Source organism: Salmo salar, chromosome ssa09 (assembly GCF_905237065.1).
Source record: "Salmo salar chromosome ssa09, Ssal_v3.1, whole genome shotgun sequence".
In the NCBI taxonomy this organism is placed as follows: Eukaryota; Metazoa; Chordata; class Actinopteri; order Salmoniformes; family Salmonidae; genus Salmo; species Salmo salar.
In genome coordinates this window covers 16,872,144-16,892,633 of record NC_059450.1, presented here as the reverse complement: position 1 = coordinate 16,892,633, position 20,490 = coordinate 16,872,144, and the positions used below count along the sequence as shown (strand labels likewise).

The following is a 20,490-nucleotide window of genomic DNA, read 5'->3' as shown; positions in this document are numbered from 1 at the left end:
CACATATTTTAAATTAATCTCATCTCTGTACCACACACATACAGATAATTGTAAGCTCCCTCAGTCGGGCAGTGAATTTCAACCACAAATTCAACCACAGACCAGAGAGGTTTTCCAATGCCTCGCAAAGAAGGGCACCTTTTGGTAGATGAAAATAAAAAAATAAAAAAAATAAAAATAAAAAAACAGACATTGAATAAACCCCTTTGAGCGTGTGGAATTTATAAATGACCCTTTGGATCGTGCATTAATTACACCCAGTCAACAAAGATACTGGCGTTCTTCCTAACTTAGTTGCCGGAGAGGAAGGAAACCGCTCAGGGATTTCACCATGAGGCCAATGGTGACTTTAGAACAGTTACAGAGTTTAATGGCTGTGATAAGAGAAAGCTGAGGATGGATCAACAACATTGTAGTTACTCCACAATAATGACATAAATTACAGAGTGAAAAGGAAGCTTGTACATTATAAAAGTATTCCAAAACATGCATCCTGTTTGCAACAAGGCACTAAAGTAATGCTGCAAAAAAACGTAGCAAAGTAACTCACTTTTTATCCTGAATACAAAGTGTTATGTTTGGGGCAAATCCAATACAACATTACTGAGTACCACTCTTCATATTCTCAAGCATAGTGGGGGCTGCATCATGTTATGGGTATGCTTGTAATCGTTAACGATTGTGGAGTTTTCCAGAATAAAAAAATTAATTGAATGGAGCTAAGCAGTGGCAAAATCCTAGTGGAAAACCTGGTTCAGTATACCTTCCACCAGACACTGGGAGATTAATTCACCTTTCAGCAGGACAATAAAAAAGTCAAATCTACACTGGAGTTGCTTACCAAGAAGACAGTGAATGTTCCGGAGTGGAACTTACAGTTTTGACTTAAATCTGCTTGAAAATCTATGGCAAGACCTGAAAATGGTTGTTTAGCAAGGATCAACAACCAATTTGACAGAGCTTGAAGAATTTTGAAAAGAATAATAGGCAAAATTTGCACAATCCAGGTGTGGAAAGCTCTTAGACTTACCCAGAAAGACTCACAGCTGTAATCGTTGCCAAATGTGATTCTACACTGAACCAAAATAAGTTGAATATGCATGTCGAGGTTGCCCACAAAAATCCTAAGCATTTTAATTAACATTTGAATATTACACTGAACCAAAATATAAAACGCAACATGTAAAGTGTTGGTCCCATGTTTCATGAGCTGAAATAAAAGATCACATACATTTTCCATACACACAAAAAGCTTATTTCTCAAAAATGTTGTGCAAAAATGTGTTTACATCCCTGTTAGTGAGCATTTGTTCTTTGCCAAGATAATCCATCCACCTGCCAGGTGTGGCATATCAAGAAGCTCAGGGGTTGAATACTTATCTAATCAAGATATATTGGTGTTTGATTTTTCATATACATTTCTATATATACTGCTCAAAAAAAATAAAGGGAACACTTAAACAACACATCCTAGATCTGAATGAAAGAAATAATCTTATTAAATACTTTTTTCTTTACATAGTTGAATGTGCTGACAACAAAATCACACAAAAATAATCTATGGAAATCCAATTTATCAACCCATAGAGGTCTGGATTTGGAATCACACTCAAAATTAAAGTGGAAAACCACACTACAGGCTGATCCAACTTTGATGTAATGTCCTTAAAACAAGTCAAAATGAGGCTCAGTAGTGTGTGTGGCCTCCACGTGCCTGTATGACCTCCCTACAACGCCTGGGCATGCTCCTGATGAGGTGGCCGATGGTCTCCTGAGGGATCTCCTCCCAGACCTGGACTAAAGCATCCGCCAACTCCTGGACAGTCTGTGGTGCAACGTGGCGTTGGTGGATGGAGCGAGACATGATGTCCCAGATGTGCTCAATTGGATTCAGGTCTGGGGAACGGGCCAGTCCATAGCATCAATGCCTTCCTCTTGCAGGAACTGCTGACACACTCCAGCCACATGAGGTCTAGCATTGTCTTGCATTAGGAGGAACCCAGGGCCAACCGCACCAGCATATGGTCTCACAAGGGGTCTGAGGATCTCATCTCGGTACCTAATGGCAGTCAGGCTACCTCTGGCGAGCACATGGAGAGCTGTGCGGCCCCCCAAAGAAATGCCACCCCACACCATGACTGACCCACCGCCAAACCGGTCATGCTGGAGGATGTTGCAGGCAGCAGAACATTCTCCACGGCGTCTCCAGACTCTGTGACGTCTGTCACGTGCTCAGTGTGAACCTGCTTTCATCTGTGAAGAGCACAGGGCGCCAGTGGCGAATTTGCCAATCTTGGTGTTCTCTGGCAAATGCCAAACGTCCTGCACGGTGTTGGGCTGTAAGCACAACCCCCACCTGTGGACGTCGGGCCCTCATACCACCCTCATGGAGTCTGTTTCTGACCATTTGAGCAGACACATGCACATTTGTGGCCAACTGGAGGTCATTTTGCAGGGCTCTGGCAGTGCTCCGCCTTGCACAAAGGCGGAGGTAGCGGTCCTGCTGCTGGGTTGTTGCCCTCCTCCACATCTCCTGATGTACTGGCCTGTCTCCTAGTAGCGCCTCCATGCTCTGGACACTACGCTGACAGACACAGCAAACCTTCTTGCCACAGCTCGCATTGATGTGCCATCCTGGATGAGCTGCACTACCTGAGCCACTTGTGTGGGTTGTAGACTCCATCTCATGCTACCACTAGAGTGAAAGCACCGCCAGCATTCAAAAGTGGTTTGTGGTCCCCACCTGCAGAACCACTCCTTTATTGGGGGTGTCTTGCTAATTGCCTATCATTTCCACCTGTTGTCTATTCCATTTGCACAACAGCATGTGAAATTTATTGTCAATCAGTGTTACTTCCTAAGTAGACAGTTTGATTTCACAGAAGTGTGATTGACTTGGAGTTAAATTGTGTTGTTTAAGTGTTCCCTTTATTTTTTTGAGCAGTGTATATTATTATATATATATATTTTTTATATCTATCTATATATATATATAAAAGTTCACATTTTTCTTCCACTTAGAGTATTTTGTATAGATCATTGACAAAGAAGGACAATTAAATAAATGTTAATCCCACTTTGTAACACAAAAATGTTTGGAAAAAGTCAAGGGATGTGAATACTTTCTGAAGGCACTGTATATAATAACCTAGCCTACCGTAGATGGTTACATTGTGACCTGTAGTCTTTGACCCAGCCAGTCAGTCTATCCAGAGCTGTGTGTGCAGCGGCTCAGAACCAAGATGAAAGGTAGGTGAGCGACACTGACTGCCTCAGAGCACATACCCACAGTGAGGGTAATGGACTGGAGTGAAAGAGGAGGGCATTAGAGCGTCCATCTCAGAGACACACAGGCAGACAAACAGGTAACCCACTCAAACAACAAGGCAGTCTGGAGGGACATGAGTAAGGAGAGGGGGTTCTCTAAGTGAAGATCAGACAGCTGATACCTTTTTCCAAACATAGAGTTGGATGTGCTGAAGCAGTGAAATGTTGAAGGAGTCCCATTCAATTTGTTTAATGATAAAAAGACAGTAAGTAAAATAGTTTATCCATTACACACACAGATTGAGTGGAAAATAAATCAAGCAAGTGCAGAAACAAGCTCCAAAAGCCATTTAGGTTTTGAGCCTGCCAGCTGATCTCTAGTACCTGTGGTTTCTTCATGATCTGGATGAAGAACGTGCGGTTCTTCATGGGGTACACGATGATCAGCACGTCGCCAAAGTCAGTGGGGATGATGCCACGTCGGTAGTCCCTGCTGTGCTCCGACCACACTATGTGAACCTCGTCGTTGCCCAGGTGACGCAGCTGCACCAGAACAAACCACAGGGTTTAGACATGGCCACGGCGACCACAACGGTCAGAAAGAACATTTGTTATTCCTATAGAAATGTTTTAATATTAGGTTAAGAGATTACCACAGCTCTGGGTGTTGTGACAAAGCATCTTATCATTTGAATTTCCACTGGAAATTCAAACCACAAAAAAAACATTAAATTGAGCATTTTAAAACCAATCATTGAAATTAACTTTACTCTAAAGACATAAAATTGCGTCCAATTTCCATGTTCTATTCATAAATACAAATGAAGTCAGGACAGAAATGACAGGAAATTGGCAGATAGTTAATGTACTGTAGAAGTCTTTTTCAACCAAGGCAGAGGGGAAGTGAGAGAACAGTCTTCCCTCAGTGCTGTGGCTGACATGGACATTGAGTGATGGGTTTAAGGGCGGCCATTCCGCCCAAAAAACTCCTGTCCCTGATTATGTGGCAAAATCAAGGCTTTGCCTCCTCACCGACTGACTCACTCACTCACTGAGAGGAGGAAGAAAACATCTGCCAATGTACTTGGGTCTAATGAGCCATTAAGAAAACATGGCCTCGCCACCCAAAAAAATGCAATTAGCACATTCTATTATAAGCCCTTAATTATGGTAATGGAATAATGTTCAACAAATCCACAACACGGTGATTGAACACCGTGCTCCCTGGTTCATCTCATCTGTACAAGGATCAATGGCTCCAGTGCAGGTCAGGTCAGACCAGACAGGCACAAATTAACCAAGAATGTTGAATATGCATGTCGAGGTTGCCCACAAAAATCCTAAGCATTTTAATTAACATTTGAATATTACACTGAACCAAAATATAAAACGCAACATGTAAAGTGTTGGTCCCATGTTTCATGAGCTGAAATAAAAGATCACAGACATTTTCCATACACACAAAAAGCTTATTTCTCTCAAATTGTGTGCACAAATTTGTTTACATCCCTGTTAGTGAGCAATTGTCCTTTGCCAAGATAATCCATCCACCTGCCAGGTGTGGCATATCAAGAAGCTGATTAAACATAAATCATTCCACAGGTGCACCTTGTGCTGGGGACAATAAAAGGCCACTAAAATATGCAGTTTTGTCACACAACACAATGCCACAGATGTCTCAAGTTTTGAAGGAGTGTGCAATTGACTGCCAGAATGTCCACCAGAACTGTTGGCAGAGAATTGAATGTTCTAATTTCTCTCCGGTGGGCGAGTGGTTTGCTGATGTCAGCATTGTGAACAGAGTGCCCCGTGGTGATGGTGGGGTTATGGTATGGGCAGCCATAAGCTATGGACAACAAACACAATTGCATTTTATTGATGGCAATTTGAACGCACAGAAATACCATGACGAGATCCCGAGGCCCATTTCTTTTAAGGTATCTGTGACCAACAGATGCATATCTGTATTCCCAGTCATGTAAAATCCATAGATTAGGGCCTAATGGATTTATTTCAATTGACTGATTTCCTCATATGAACTGTAACTCAGTAAAAGACCAGGGAATGTGATTAGGAGTCAGGAGAACATGCAAAGTCAGAAAAAGGAGGATATGGGTTTGTGGTTAGGTAGATTTCAATGATATATGAGTAGAGGAGGATGTGAGAAAGGCAGGAAATTCTGATTAAATCAGGCGAAGAATCACATCCCTGAAGCTATGTGTGCCAATAGAATCACACCTGTGTGCGGCCTAAGTCAAAGGCCCTTGTCCAATTAACCCTCAGTGACCTCCCATCCACACAGCACAGCAGGCCTCTCAGCAGCACAAGTGCTCCCTTCTAAAAACACAGAGCTCAGTTAAGCCCTGGTGCTGGTTGTGAGTGTGGGGCCGGCCGAGCGCCCCTCGCTCTGACATTAGGACCCTACATGGCCTGACCCCCACCTCCCAGGTCGCTCCAACAACCGCATTACTACAGCCAGCTGCTGCTAGGCGCTGCACTACTCTGCCCTAAAGCCCACAATTGGATTGGAGGAATTTATGTTTTTTTCCGTTTTCCTTCTTGGTGTAGCTTGGGGCCCATTGATTCTTTCCTGCTTTCGCTCAGATACTCTGGCCAGCGAAAGCGTCGCCCTCCCCCACCCGACACAGTATGCAGTTAAGAGCAGGCGGTCGGGCGAGGCTGAAAGTTTATATGTAAATTGACAGAGAAACTTCCTGCCCGATAAAGCCTCTTTTTCATCCCAATTTTTTATCCCCCTCCCTCCTGTCCCCGTTAGCCTCCACACGCGCCGCCGAGCTGCCAATTTCTGTCTCGCCTTTGGCTAGCGCGGGGCTCTGGGAAGAGTGGGGTGCAATTACAGGGGCTCCCAATCAAATGAATCGAAGCGGGCCGAAGGCATGCTCCAACCCCTCCAGCGCCTCACACCAGCTTGCCAAAATCAAACTAATTTCCACAGCCGCTGAGCACAGGTTTAGTATGGGGTCGGTGCAGGGCTGTTTTTTAGGGGGAGAAGGGCAGATGTGTCGGGGGGGGGGGGGTATATGAGGATGGCCTGATGAATTTCCTCTCTCCATGGGACAGCATATGAGAAGACTGGTGGCTCGGGCAGGGGCCTCGCGGCTCATTTCTCCATGCTAACTGCTGCTGCCTGTGCTACAGCCAGGTAAACCGCTGAAGCGCCATCGATCGCTCCCGCAGTCACAGCCGGAATTGGATAAAAACGTCCTGCAGGCATCGGCCCGGCGCCTGCACTGACAGGGACAGCTAATGGCTGAATCTGGGCCCCGGTCACAGCACCCAGGCAGGGGGGAACAGGACCGGGAATCACGGTCATTACCATAGCCACACATGCCCCTTCTTACACGCCTGCCTCTCTCTCTACTCCTCATCCTGCCCAGAGTTTACTAATCAGTGCCAGAACCCAGGAGTTACACCACCTGACCTCAGTTTAGCACAGATTGAAGACCCAAGACGGCACACAGACAGACAGGGCTCGGAGGCCATTTCACTCTGTACACACTGTGTTTGGAGCCTAGTTTTGTACGCAGACATTACATTGTTTGAAGGACTGTGGACCTTGCGACATTATTAGTGTAGTGATAGGTAATTAAACCAGTTTAGGTTAAGGAGCTTTTTCAGTCAATGGCAAACCAACAAACAAGTTTTTGTTGTTGATCGTCTTCCCTTTTGCAGGCTTTTCTGACGTTAACTTCTTGGATCTAGGGGGAGTAATCGTACCTTTTTGGTGAGGCAGTCGTCCGAGTTGGACGGCATGCGTGTGGACACATGCAAGATGACTTCCACCGTGGAGGTAGCGTAGTACGGAGCAGTGTGTCCTGTGCTGCCGTTCCTCTGAAGCCCTCCCATGAAGCCACAGTGGGTGGCTAGATCAACCTGAAGGCACACAACACGGTTAGGAGAGTGATGTCAGTGTGTGTGTGTGTGTGTGTGAGAGAGAGAGAGAGACGAGAGATATTGCAGGGTTGTGTGTTTGTGTACCTCCCATCCCAGGCCAGACACAAAGTCTTCGTAGGCCTGGCTGCCTGCGCTGTTGGACAGGATGGAGCACTTATCTTCCTGACCCTCTCCGATGTAGAACACAGCGATCTTGTGCGTCTCTCTGCTGTAAGACAAAACACACAAGACTTGTTGTTAGAACAATGGCCCTGATGATATTACACTGTTCGTCATCCAGGGGTCTGAAATGATTTCGTATAGTATGATGAATTGTCGACGGGTATCTGGACATTCTAAATACGTGTGGTTTCGGTAACGTACGTTTTTAACCTGAGCACGGCTGCGAGAGGGTGAGGCGCTCTACTGCTGCGGAGCGGCTGGTGATTTGGGAGTGAGCAGATGGAGGCAGAGAGACGCAACTCGGCTACAAATCAAGACGAGCTAACTTGTAGCAGGCGCAATGTTATTTATCATTCCATATAACAGTGCTTGTCTGTCTTGACTGGAGTAGCCTAGAGAATCTAGCTAGCTAAATGAGGTCACGTTTTGCGCTTTCTCCCCAACCCCATTCGGATAAAACAGCAGCCTACCTGTTGGTTGCTCGTTGTCGCCTACTCCTTCTCATTTCGCTAACGTTTAATTCCGTAATTGTATTCCATGTCGCATTGCATTCGTGAACTCTCACTACACATGTTGCCTCTTTGTCGCTTTGATTGGCAAACATTAACAACAAACTACTCACGAAGACAACCAGTCATTGTCATGGGACGAACGTCATACAATCTACATTGAAACGGTTTCTGTTGTTGCTTTTATTACCTTAATAACTTGAAATGTCATGGTATATCCTTGTATGTAACAATGCCACATTAATATTGTCATTTAATTTAGAAAACACCTGTGTGTTACAATAGGCCTATACATTTTTGTCTTCAGTATTTGAATATCCGTGCACATCCCTACTCCACACTCAACCCCCGTTTAAGATCAGCGTGCTCTGAAATGTGAACCACACACCTCCACACAATACAGCAAAATGTTTAAAAAAAAAATAGTTGGCGCAAATATGGTCTAATATTAGAGCGAGCAGCGTGTGTGTTAGAGTGAGTGCACTTTCCCCATTTCCCCATCCTCCCCCCACCACCTCATGTGACAAACAAAACAAGTGCAGACAGAGTTCCACACATGTGCTTCAGTGTTGCCATGGTGGTGAGTGGCTCTGTGTAAAATCGGGGGAATTTTGCATGTTTCGACACAGGTTGCCATGAGCGGCCCAGGTATGCTCGCTGGTCTGGCAGAATGAGGCCCAATCCTGGGGGTATTCTTTAATAAGCCTCGGTCATTAACAGTGTGGAGTGCCTATTGATCGCTGTGTGTGTGTGTGTGTGTGTGTGTGTGTGTGTGTGTGTGTGTGTGTGTGTGTGTGTGTGTGTGTGTGTGTGTGTGTGCGCTGCGATCAGCCTGAGATGGTGTGGATTAGGAGGAGAGAAGGAGGGAAGTTCGGAGCTGTTTTAATACGTCTCGCCTTGAGTGTGATCTTTACTGATTTTGAGGAAGGGATGCTTCATTAGTGGGTTTAGGTTCAGAGAAACGGCAGAGATGGATTGCAGGCTTAACTAGAATATAGCCAGCTGAAATCTAGGTTGGTTTATATAAAAAAAAAAAACGGTCTTCATTAGAAATTAAACACTATGATACATCATTCAGTAGATTTTTTTTTAAATACCTAACAAGAAGCACATCATGTGTGCCAATGTTATCTAGGGATACAGTGTGTGCTGAAGGGCCCCTAAAAAATTAGCGGGTAAGAACATACCACTGCCTGGAATCCAAATTCTTCAATTCTCTCAAGAGTTTAGAGTTCTTCTTCAGGAGATGAAAGCTTTTCCTGAAAAGGAATAAACAAAACTGAACTTGAATGCACCCATTGACAATTATTAGAATTTTCAAAATGATCAACCAGATGGTACTTTACAGTGTACCAATGCAAAGCCTGTGCCTGTTAATTATTATTTGAATGGTAAAAGACACACTGAAAGTAGGATAGGAAAGTTTCATGTTTCAGTTTGGTTTTTGGTCTGAGAAATAATAGGTGTAGAGGTTTAAATTGGGCTCGGAGCCATTACTAATCTAGTGGAGGGGGTCTCTGCTTCCTTCCCCAGAGGTGTGAGCCTCTCATTACAAGGATGCCACCTGCCAAGGTGGACCTGAGTGAAAACAGTTGGGCACAGTTGCCCTGTGGTGATAAGATTAACAGGCTACACACCCTACCAGGCCTTTCCGGCCTTTCTGTTTCTCTCTCTCTGCAAGGTATTCTTCTAACTAGTCTACAGCTGTGTTCGTGGTGGTGTTGTGCTCGGCTCTGTACCTGTGGTCCCATGAGTTCATGCCCAGGTCGTTGAGTAGCAGTCTGCAGAAGTAGAAAGGGGCTTTGGGCTCCTGTGGAGTGGGTTCTCTCTGGCTGGCGGCCTTGACGCTCACGTCTGCATTCCACCTCTTCACCTGCTCTTCTTCCTGCTGTGTCTGCCTGAGGATGGCCTCCACGATGGCCCCCTCCAGCTCCAGGTTCATCCCACAGGGAGAGGGGGCTGGCTGGTTGAGCCTCAGCCGGGGCTGGGGTAGGCACTCAGGGCTACTGTTGCCCAGGTCCTCCAGGAGTTGGTCCAGGACATCCACCTCCTCACAGCCTGACTGGGAGTCCAAGCCTGGGGGGTAGGAGCGCTCAGAGGTCCCCGGCGAGGTGGGCTTGGTGGCGGAGTGGTTGGAGGAGTTTTCACTCGCCTGATGCATCCCATTGACTCCCTCCTGGGTGCGGTAGAGAACCCCTCCGTCCCAGGAGTACTTTCCAGAGATGTCCCTGACGATGACGCGTACCTGGGAGGAGTTGTCGTGGGCTTCCCCTGGACCAGAGAGCTCCGAGGGCACCTGGAGGTAAGACACCAGGGTGCTGTCGTTGAACACAAACAGCTGCAGGTTGGGGCTCTTGAACACCTCAGAGGAGAGTTCTGATGACTCCACAAAGGGGTTGTCGTGGTTCTCATTGACCAGGCTGTGTAGGAGGGCGGGACCACCGCTGAGGGGATGGTGGCCCAGGTGGTTCACAAGGTGTGTCATGATCATCCGTGCCGTCAGAGGGATCAGCTCCACGTTCCGCCTTTTCTTCTCTGTAGGGCAGAGACAAACCATTTCAAAGTCCGCGTGCAGTCGCTAGATGTGATCAGTGTATTTCATACAGTGAAGTCAGGATACAGAATTGAACACCTTGAACTTGGGCTGCCGTCTTCCTGAACCACATTACCACGCGTAGACGTGCTCTCGATCCGCTCACCTTTTCAACACAAAGCCAGCTTACCCATTATAAATCACTAATGGGGTCGTTTTTCATTTCTCACAATGGCACACCTCTGCCGCAAGTAGGTAGCATCTAATCATAGGAGACGACTTTGAAAAGGCCATTGAGTCTGTTACAACGGGAGGAGAGAAAAGGCCGGCAGGGTGCTAATGAGACCAACAAGTTTAAAGCAACAGTGAACAGAGCACTACTCCCCCCGAATCAGATCTATGTAAATGATCCACATGCTCAGGACGACTCAAATGAAAAGGAGATACCATGTTACGACGCGGGGAAAACAAGACAAGCTCTGCATAGTGACAGTGCTATCAATACCATCACGGCTCATCAAAGTGGAGAAAGCTCTTTAGAGAGCGGGCAGTGCGCCGCATTGTAGATGCACAGGGCCTTTGATGAGACTTAATCAATGTGAGCTGAAAGGGAAATGCATAGTGCTCTTTGGCTGGTCTTCTGAGGCCGTTTGTTATTTCTCTGGACTTTGGAGCGCTGTATGAAAAGTAATGACATAAGCTAGATATTTCAGCTAGGCTTAGCCAACATTGCATCAATGGGTAGGTTCTTGTTGTCGAAACAACGGACTTCTGGATGAGCAGAGGAATACTCTAATACATAACCTAATGGCACTACAAGGTCACTAATAAAAATCATTTTTAGATGTCTCTTTTATAAATGGGCCCTCTCCCTGGGGCAGAGCGCTAATGCCTACCTCTTAAAACACTCCATTCCATGAGTTAGTCTAGTCAATGTTAGTTAAAAACATTTACATTTAATGGAGTAGCAAGCTCCAAATGGAAGGGAACATATTAAAGGTTACATCTCCCTGTAGTTCACCCACTGCTCATTTCCCAGGTGGTTTGGAAGAGGAAGAGTAATGTAGAAAACCAACAGCAGCAGCTGGGCACACACACCTTAGATGACAGGTCACTCACAAGCATTCTCTCTCTCTGTCACACAAACACTCTCTGTCACACAAACACACACACTCTCTGTCACACAAACACACACTCTCTCTGTCACACAAACACACACTCTCTCTGTCACACAAACACACACTCTCTCTGTCACACAAACACACACTCTCTCTGTCACACAAACACACACTCTCTCTGTCACACAAACACACACTCTCTCTGTCACACAAACACACACACTCTCTGTCACACAAACACACACTCTCTGTCACACACACACACACACACACACACACACACACACACACCTCTCTGTCACACAAACACACACGCTCTGTCACACAAACACACTCTCTCTGTCACACACACACACACACACACACACACACACACACACACACACACACACACACACACACACACACACGCTCTGTCACACAAACACACACGCTCTGTCACACAAACACACACTCTCACACAAACGCACACTCTCACACAAACGCACACAACCCTCCTTTCATTTCGCTGTCAGCCCAGGGCAATCTCCCACACAGCAGGTATTAAACGGGTGGCACCTCGTCTCCCCATTCTGCCTCACGCTGTGCTGGAGACAGTAGTGAGGCCGGTGACGGCGGCGAGGTCTCTGGTCTCCTTACCCTCGGCCACGGTGAGCAGGCTGCCCAAGTCTGCAGCGGTGTGCGAGAGAAGGGGCTCTGAGCTCTGGACCTGGCCCAGCATGAGGAAGGGGTCGTAGTCAGTGGAGAGGTCAGACAGACTCAGGAGGTAGTGGCTCTGCTGGGTGTGCAGGTTGGAGCCAGAGACACAGCAGTGTAACACCTACGGGACAGAGGGTAGGAGTCAGCTCCTAGCGCGGTTCAAAACACCACAGGAGAAAGAGAGTGGGAGCCTTGCATGCAGTCACTGCTGCGGTTTCTTTGTGTGGCTTGCTGCACAGCATCAACAAATACAAGGGACTCAGAAATTAGACACATTACACACTCATACAGACAGTACCCAGTCTGCCTGAGAGTTACAGAATATCAGTTGGGACTGGCCGGCAGCGGGAGACAGTGAACACCTGAACAACACTGACCTTCCAGTAACTGAAACAGAGTAAGGAAGTAACTAGGCAAGTCAATGTAAAAGGATACAGTAATCTCAAACGCAGAGCTTCCCGGGTAGGGACGCGAGCATTGAATGGTTCAGGCACACACGTAGGGGTACTATATGGTCTGTTGCCATGGTGAGCCTCCACCTGAAGGAGAAGAGGTGCTTCACTGCCACCTCTCTCCTGTGATGAGTGAGTATCGATCTGCATAACAGATGGTGTGGCCCGTTGGGTTGGCAGGGCTAGATAAGACGGGTTGGCAGGGCTAGATAAGACGGGTTGGCAGGGCTAGATAAGACGGGTTGGCGGGTTGGCAGGGCTAGATAAGACGGGTTGGCAGGGCTAGATAAGACGGGTTGGCAGGGCTAGATAAGACGGGTTGGCAGGGCTAGATAAGACGGGTTGGCAGGGCTAGAAATGACGGGTTGGCAGGGCTAGATAAGACGGGTTGGCAGGGCTAGATAAGTTGGGTTGGCAGGGCTAGATAAGTTGGGTTGGCAGGGCTAGATAAGTTGGGTTGGCAGGGCTAGATAAGTTGGGTTGGCAGGGCTAGATAAGTTGGGTTGGCAGGGCTAGATAAGACGGGTTGGCAGGGCTAGATAAGACGGGTTGGCAGGGCTAGATAAGTTGGGTTGGCAGGGCTAGATAAGTTGGGTTGGCAGGGCTAGATAAGTTGGGTTGGCAGGGCTAGATAAGACGTGCTAGTCCAGTTGATTACACTGATTGGCCAGGTTACCTCTGTTTGATTTAATTAAGACTTTATCCCTCTGCTCATGTTGCCACAAACATGCACCCGCACACACACCCGCAACCACACGCACACAAACACACGCACTCAGACACTCACACAAACACCTATGTTTGGAAGTAGGTGGAAGTATTTGGAAGTATGTAAATGATAAGTTATCTACTGGTTTTTCTCAAAGTAGGTTTTTGTTTATTGTTAATGTAAAAAGGAAAAGAACATTTGGAAGCTATGCCTGACATACCAGACAATAGCAAACGGTGGGGCCTCTCACACAGAGGGTGGACTTGGTAAACCCATTGTGGAGGCTGGTCTATGTAAATGAATGGCTAATCCCATTCAACACACACACACACACACTTGGCTGAGCCTCAGAGAGGAGAGGTGCAGGTCCTGTCATCTGAAACAGTATTGTGTGGGGAAATGCAGACAGTATGTGGATTATAATGCCTTACAGTCCTCTGGGCATTGGGGGGGGGTTATGGTGAAAAGACCAGAACCAAACAGCTGCCACACCAAAGCCCCAAAGTGGTTCCTCTGTGGATGGGGAAAAAAAGCTCCTCTTTGCTTGACGACTAAGTGGCTGCACCTCGCATAGCAACAGTTCCAGGAAGGTAACACACACCCGAACAAACATGGATACGTGTAGACACATATGCACACACACTCATGGATGCACAAAAACATGCACACAAGCAAACACACACACACAAAAACAGAGCGAGGGTGCAGCTGCTGAGGCAGGCAGAGAGCAGATGGAGGACACGGTATGGAGGTCCAGTGAACCAATAAGGTCCAGATCAATCATGCCTTTTGCACAGACCAGCCTCATGCTGTTAGACACAAATACACCAACTACCAAGCTCAAATCCTGAGGTGCAGAAATGTTCCATCTTTACTCATCAGCGTATGAACGGGTCACTTTTAAGTTGAATCTGTTCATTGACGATTTGGTATGAGACACAACTAACGAGTTACTATAACAAATCCAAAAGAGATGCACAAACTAGACAAAACGCTTGACTCATTTTGTGAGGTTTACTGGACCGTAAATGAGTGCCTAGCTTAAAAGACTGAGTATAAAATATTTAAAAGAAAGTGTTTTTTGGGGGGAGTATAGTTTGAAGTCCATTTGATATGGGAGACCAGTAGAGATGTGTAGTTTGTGTGTGTGTGTGATATTTTTCTGGTTTTATTACATTAAATGTTGTCCAAATATAAAAGAAGAGGACCAGCATTTCAGTAAGATCAGGGTAACGCTGATGTACCAAGGATGATATTAAGTGACACTTTACTTGTATGTGCACAATAGAACAAACAACCAATTAAATGTATTTATTATTTATTTCCTACATAACAGCTGCAGTCTCTCCCATATTAAGAGATATTAAATTCAAAAGTAGACAGGCTTTTAAATCCAGGCTTATCAAGTGGACAAAGGCATATTTAAATAATTTGACCATTTCTTATCAGGGGTGACATCTATATAAAGGTTTGTTCTTGACCGCATCTGTCAAACCTCCACTGAATAATACCTCATTCATTTAGCTCAGCCTCTTCCTGTGTTTATTCACAAAATTATTATTTTTTTAAATGTATTTTAACCTTTATTTAACTGGGCAAGTCAGTTAAGAACAATTTCTTATTTTCAATGACGACCTAGGAACAGTGGGTTAACTGCCTTGTTCAGGGGCAGAATGACAGATTTTTACCTTGTCAGCTCGGGGATTCGATCTTGCAACCTTCCGGTTACTAGTCCAACGCTCTAACCACTAGGCTACCTGCCGCCCCAAATAAGGGTTCAAACACCCAATCGGGGAAAAAGTAAGATAAAAATACTTCCCTGTTATAAATGAATGTTTGAGTATCACATGTGCATTACCGAACAGGTGAGGTGGTTTGGTGGACATTCTCACATAACAGTAGAAACTGGAAGCAAAAATTGGAAACTTCATTTCCAAGGCGGCATGGAACACATTTCAAAATGTCAAATAGGGCTTCTGAAGAGGGCTGTGGTGGGGGTTAGACAAATTACTATGACACTATTATTTTCTGTTACCCACCCTGTAGATGTAGTCGAGCAGAGGGGCCTTGTGGGATGTGGGGTCCTCCAGCACGGGCATGGTGATGGGCTCCAGCAACATACTCAGGGGCATGGCCATGCACCAGTCCAGCAGGCACAGCAGCAAAGACACCATCAGCTGAGTCACACAAAGAGAGGAGAGGCTTTTCCATTAGCCCAGTGCCCTCCACACACACAATGAAGCCTCATGCAGGCAAATATAATTAGTAAAGCAGCTAGGGAGGAGATGAGCAATGGGGAGAGGTAAAGAGGGACTGAAAGTGGGAGAGTCAGGGCTGGAGAAAGAAACAGAAAGCAGGAGGGGGGAGACAGATAGAACAAGATTCCTGAGCAAGTGCATTTGCTATATCTATGAAGAAAGGGTCCTTCAGACTTCAGCCATTTTATGCTGGTTCAATTTCCTGTACCTTTTTGTCAGCCTCCACCGTCGAGTGCTCTGCGCTCGGCAACAGAAATGCTATAGTGGCCACAAAGATCTGCATGGGACGAAACAAAGATGAGGATACTTTGACGACATGTATTTCGCGAGTGATAGTGAATATGCATGTCTCATATCAGGAAGGTGAAGAGGAGCCGTGTAAACCTGCCTCAATGATTTTCTTTGGGAGAGAGCACTCTAGCCTCTGGAGGTGTTCCCAGTGAGAGATGAGGAGCTGGAACAGGTCACAGGCTACCTGAGCCACAGCTTTGTTCCCAAACTGACCAGAGAGGGGACAGGAGAACAAGATATCCAGGTTAAAAACTCTGGGAAGTCGTAGGATGAGTAGTTGTACAAAACTAGGACGGGGACCATCTGGCACAACAGAAAAAGGTATGAAAATGTCTTATTTCTGCAATGACCTTTCTTTCAAATTACAGTTCATTAATGGACTGACTGGCAGACAGCTGAACATAGTAATTTGGAATTCAGGGCACAGTAATGAAACTTCCTGTTTTCTGGCTGAGAGCCTCTTGACATATAACAAGGGCAGACAATGCAGAAATGGCCCAACACAAAAAGAGACCGTGAGAGTTTAGCACCTGCTTTTAGAAAAGCAGCCCTGCCTCGCCTCCACCCCTTTAACATCCCCTTTCTTTTGGGCCGGCAGAGTGTGTGTCAAGTTTGGTTGGGAAGTGATTACTGCGCCATTAGAAGGAAGGACTGAAATAGTAGGAAACTAGAGGAGAGATGTGGTTGCTTAAATTGGCCTGCATCCACTGAGCGAGTGGCCTGGAAATTACACCACAGCCCTCGAGCTCTTTCCCCAAACAACCCCAGAAAGCACTGGTTCCCTCTGCATCTAACCACTGATACACAGGGGAGCAGAGGTCTTCAAATAAAGATGTTTCAGTCACACCACAGAACACGTTGTCACTCACAGGCGCTGACGCATAAAACGCACTGACCTTTAGTGTTACGCCCAGAACATTGATGGCATCCTCGACCCGGTGGTGAATATTCTGCTGCATCAGCTCCTCACATACCCACAGGCCCAGACTACATACAGCTATACACCTAGAACACACAGCAGACCAGTGAGAATACTGATATACGCTATGGGACCATTCACTCACTTACTGCTGTTGCATCTCTGTTCAATTACACTACCTCTCCATACTTCTTTCTTGAATTCAACAATTCATCAAATATACTGCTCAAAAAAATAAAGGGAACACTTAAACAACACAATGTAACTCCAAGTCAATCACACTTCTGTGAAATCAAACTGTCCACTTAGGAAGCAACACTGATTGACAATACATTTCACATGCTGTTGTGCAAATGGAATAGACAACAGGTGGAAATTATAGGCAATTAGCAAGACACCCCCAATAAAGGAGTGGTTCTGCAGGTGGGGACCACAGACCACTTCTCAGTTCCTATGCTTCCTGGATGATGTTTTGGTCACTTTTGAATGCTGGCGGTGCTTTCACTCTAGTGGTAGCATGAGACGGAGTCTACAACCCACACAAGTGGCTCAGGTAGTGCAGCTCATCCAGGATGGCACATCAATGCGAGCTGTGGCAAGAAGGTTTGCTGTGTCTGTCAGCGTAGTGTCCAGAGCATGGAGGCGCTACCAGGAGACAGGCCAGTACATCAGGAGACGTGGAGGAGGCCGTAGGAGTGCAACAACCCAGCAGCAGGACCGCTACATCCGCCTTTGTGCAAGGAGGAGCAGGAGGAGCACTGCCAGAGCCCTGCAAAATGACCTCCAGCAGGCCACAAATGTGCATGTGTCTGCTCAAACGGTCAGAAACAGACTCCATGAGGGTGGTATGAGGGCCCGACATCCACAGGTGGGGGTTGTGCTTATAGCCCAACACCGTGCAGGACGTTTGGCATTTGCCAGAGAACACCAAGATTGGCAAATTTGCCACTGGCACCCTGTGCTCTTCACAGATGAAAGCAGGTTCACACTGAGCACATGTGACAGACGTGACAGAGTCTGGAGACGCCGTGGAGAACGTTCTGCTGCCTGCAACATCCTCCAGCATGACCGGTTTGGCGGTGGGTCAGTCATGGTGTGGGGTGGCATTTCTTTGGGGGGCCGCACAGCCCTCCATGTGCTCGCCAGAGGTAGCCTGACTGCCATTAGGTACCGAAATGAGATCCTCAGACCCCTTGTGAGACCATATGCTGGTGCGGTTGGCCCTGGGTTCCTCCTAATGCAAGACAATGCTAGACCTCATGTGGCTGGAGTGTGTCAGCAGTTCCTGCAAGAGCAAGGCATTGATGCTATGGACTGGCCCGCCCGTTCCCCAGACCTGAATCCAATTGAGCACCTCTGGGATATCATGTCTCGCTCCATCCACCAATGCCACGTTACACCACAGACTGTCCAGGAGTTGGTGGATGCTTTAGTCCAGGTCTGGGAGGAGATCCCTCAGGAGACCATCCGCCACCTCATCAGGAGCATGCCTAGGCGTTGTAGGGAGGTCATACAGGCACGTGGAGGCCACACACACACTACTGAGCCTCATTTTGACTTGTTTTAAGGACATTACATCAAAGTTGGATCAGCCTGTAGTGTGGTTTTCCACTTTAATTTTGAGTGTGACTCCAAATCCAGACCTCCATGGGTTGATAAATTGGATTTCCATTGATTATTTTTGTGTGATTTTGTTGTCAGCACATTCAACTATGTAAAGAAAAAAGTATTTAATAACATTATTTCATTCATTAAGATCTAGGATGTGTTATTTTAGTGTTCCCTTTATTTTTTTGAGCAGTGTATTTTATTTCAATCTGCTACTTATTTGAAATATGAATCTTAATCCACTCGATACAATCAGTCCCATTGCTTCCAAACCACCTTTATTCTGCACCCCTATCCCTCCATACCTGGCCGCTTCATAGGGTTCATTCCGTGCCGTCTTCAGTAAGATGTTGACCAGATAGTCCTGAAGGGAAAGGGCAGAGAGAAGACATGATAATGATCAATCCACTTCACATACCATCCAAACATTCCATCTTATCCATCAAAATACAAATTTTATAACTACAGGGAACTGCTATACATTTTTTTTTTTAAATGAGTTTGCTGTCTGAGCATTTACTAAAAAGGTCAAAGGACATGGAAGAACTCTGAATACCTTGATGTCCTCGTTCCCGACGACGATGTCATCAGTTCCGGGAACGGTCTGCAGTAGTGGAATCTGCAGATAAAGGTTGGGAAAACAGACCAGCGACCCAAGGACGGTCTGTGCTTCTATCCTCGGAGCCTTTCAGAGGAAAATAAAACGCTTCCATCATCATGGCTACAGAACATGAAACATTATGCTTTCAGAAAATTCATCCAAGAGCTGCTGCCTTATGACCTTGTGTTGAATTCAGCGTAGTACATTCAACACACTCCAATCTGAACTTCAGTATGATGTTTAGGACAATATGTTTAAAACTTCTTTGGGATCTGGGGGCAGTATTAAGTAGCTTGGATGAATAAGGTGCCCAGAGTAAACTGCCTGCTTCTCAGGCCCAAAAGCTAGAATATGCATATAATTAGTAGATTTGGATAGAAAACACTCCGAAGTTTCTAAAACTGTTTGAATGATGTCTGTGAGTATAACAGAACTCATATGGCAAGCAAAAACCAGAGAAAAAAATCCAACCAGGAAGTGTACAATCTGAGGTTTGTAGTTTTTCAAGTGATTGCCTATCCAATATACAGTGTCTGTGGGGTCATATTGCACTTCCTAAGGCTCCCACTAGATGTACATTTTAGTCATTTAGCAGACGCTCTTATCCAGAGCGACTTACAGTAGTGAATGCATACATTTCATATATTTTATTATTATTATTTTATTTTTATTGTACTGGCCCCCCGTGGGAATTGAACCCACAACCCTGGCGTTGCACACACCATGCTGGCGTTGCAAACACCATGCTCTACCAACTGAGCCACAGGGAAGACAGATGTCAATACTCTTTAGAACGTTGTTACATGCTTCTACTGTGAAGGGGGAGAGAATAAGAGCTGTTGGAATCAGGGGTCTGGCAGAATGCCATGAGCTAAGTCACCACGCGGCCGTGAGAGCGAGCTGCGTTCCTTTTCATTTCTAAAGACAAAGGAATTGTCCGGTTGGAAAATTATTGAAGATTTATGATAAAAACATCCTAAAGTTTGATTGTATACATCGTTTGACATGTTTCTACAAACTGTAATGGAACTTTTTTGTCTTTTCGTCTGGACTTAGTGCATGCGGAATAGTGAACTGAACGCGCAAACAAAAAGGAGGTATTTGGACATAAAGATTAACTTTATCGAACAAAACAAACATTTATTGTGGAACTGGGATTCCTGGGAGTGCATTCTGATGAAGATCATCAAAGGTAAGTGAATATTTATAACACCATTTCTGACTTTTGTTGACGCCACAACATGGCGGGTATCTGTATGGCTTGTTTTGGTGGCTGAGCGCTGTACTCAGATTATCGCAAGGTGTGCTTTCGCCGTGAAGCTTTTTTGAAATCTGACACAGCGGTTCCATTAAGGAGAAGTTTATCTATAATCCTATGCATAACTCTTGTATCTTTCATCAAAGTTTATCATGAGTATTTCTGTAAATTGATGTGGCTCTCTGCAAAAT

At 45.9% G+C, this 20,490-nt stretch overlaps 1 protein-coding gene across 3 annotated transcripts in view; it reads right to left on the bottom strand.

Moving 5' to 3' along the window:
* Nucleotides 1–20,490, bottom strand: part of ralgapa2 (Ral GTPase activating protein catalytic subunit alpha 2) — a 150,695-nt gene that overhangs the window by 50,309 nt on the left and 79,896 nt on the right. For all 3 annotated transcript variants that reach the window (XM_014210400.2, XM_014210399.2, XM_014210401.2), the window contains 12 exons: nt 18,997–19,125; nt 18,746–18,804; nt 16,810–16,918; nt 16,011–16,121; nt 15,831–15,899; nt 15,404–15,541; nt 12,144–12,324; nt 9,593–10,388; nt 9,041–9,112; nt 7,267–7,390; nt 7,006–7,161; nt 3,652–3,810 (listed from right to left, as the gene is read on the bottom strand). In XM_014210400.2, coding sequence (XP_014065875.2) covers nt 3,652–3,810; nt 7,006–7,161; nt 7,267–7,390; nt 9,041–9,112; nt 9,593–10,388; nt 12,144–12,324; nt 15,404–15,541; nt 15,831–15,899; nt 16,011–16,121; nt 16,810–16,918; nt 18,746–18,804; nt 18,997–19,125 — 2,103 coding nt within the window. The remainder of the gene's footprint in view (nt 1–3,651; nt 3,811–7,005; nt 7,162–7,266; nt 7,391–9,040; nt 9,113–9,592; nt 10,389–12,143; nt 12,325–15,403; nt 15,542–15,830; nt 15,900–16,010; nt 16,122–16,809; nt 16,919–18,745; nt 18,805–18,996; nt 19,126–20,490) is intronic.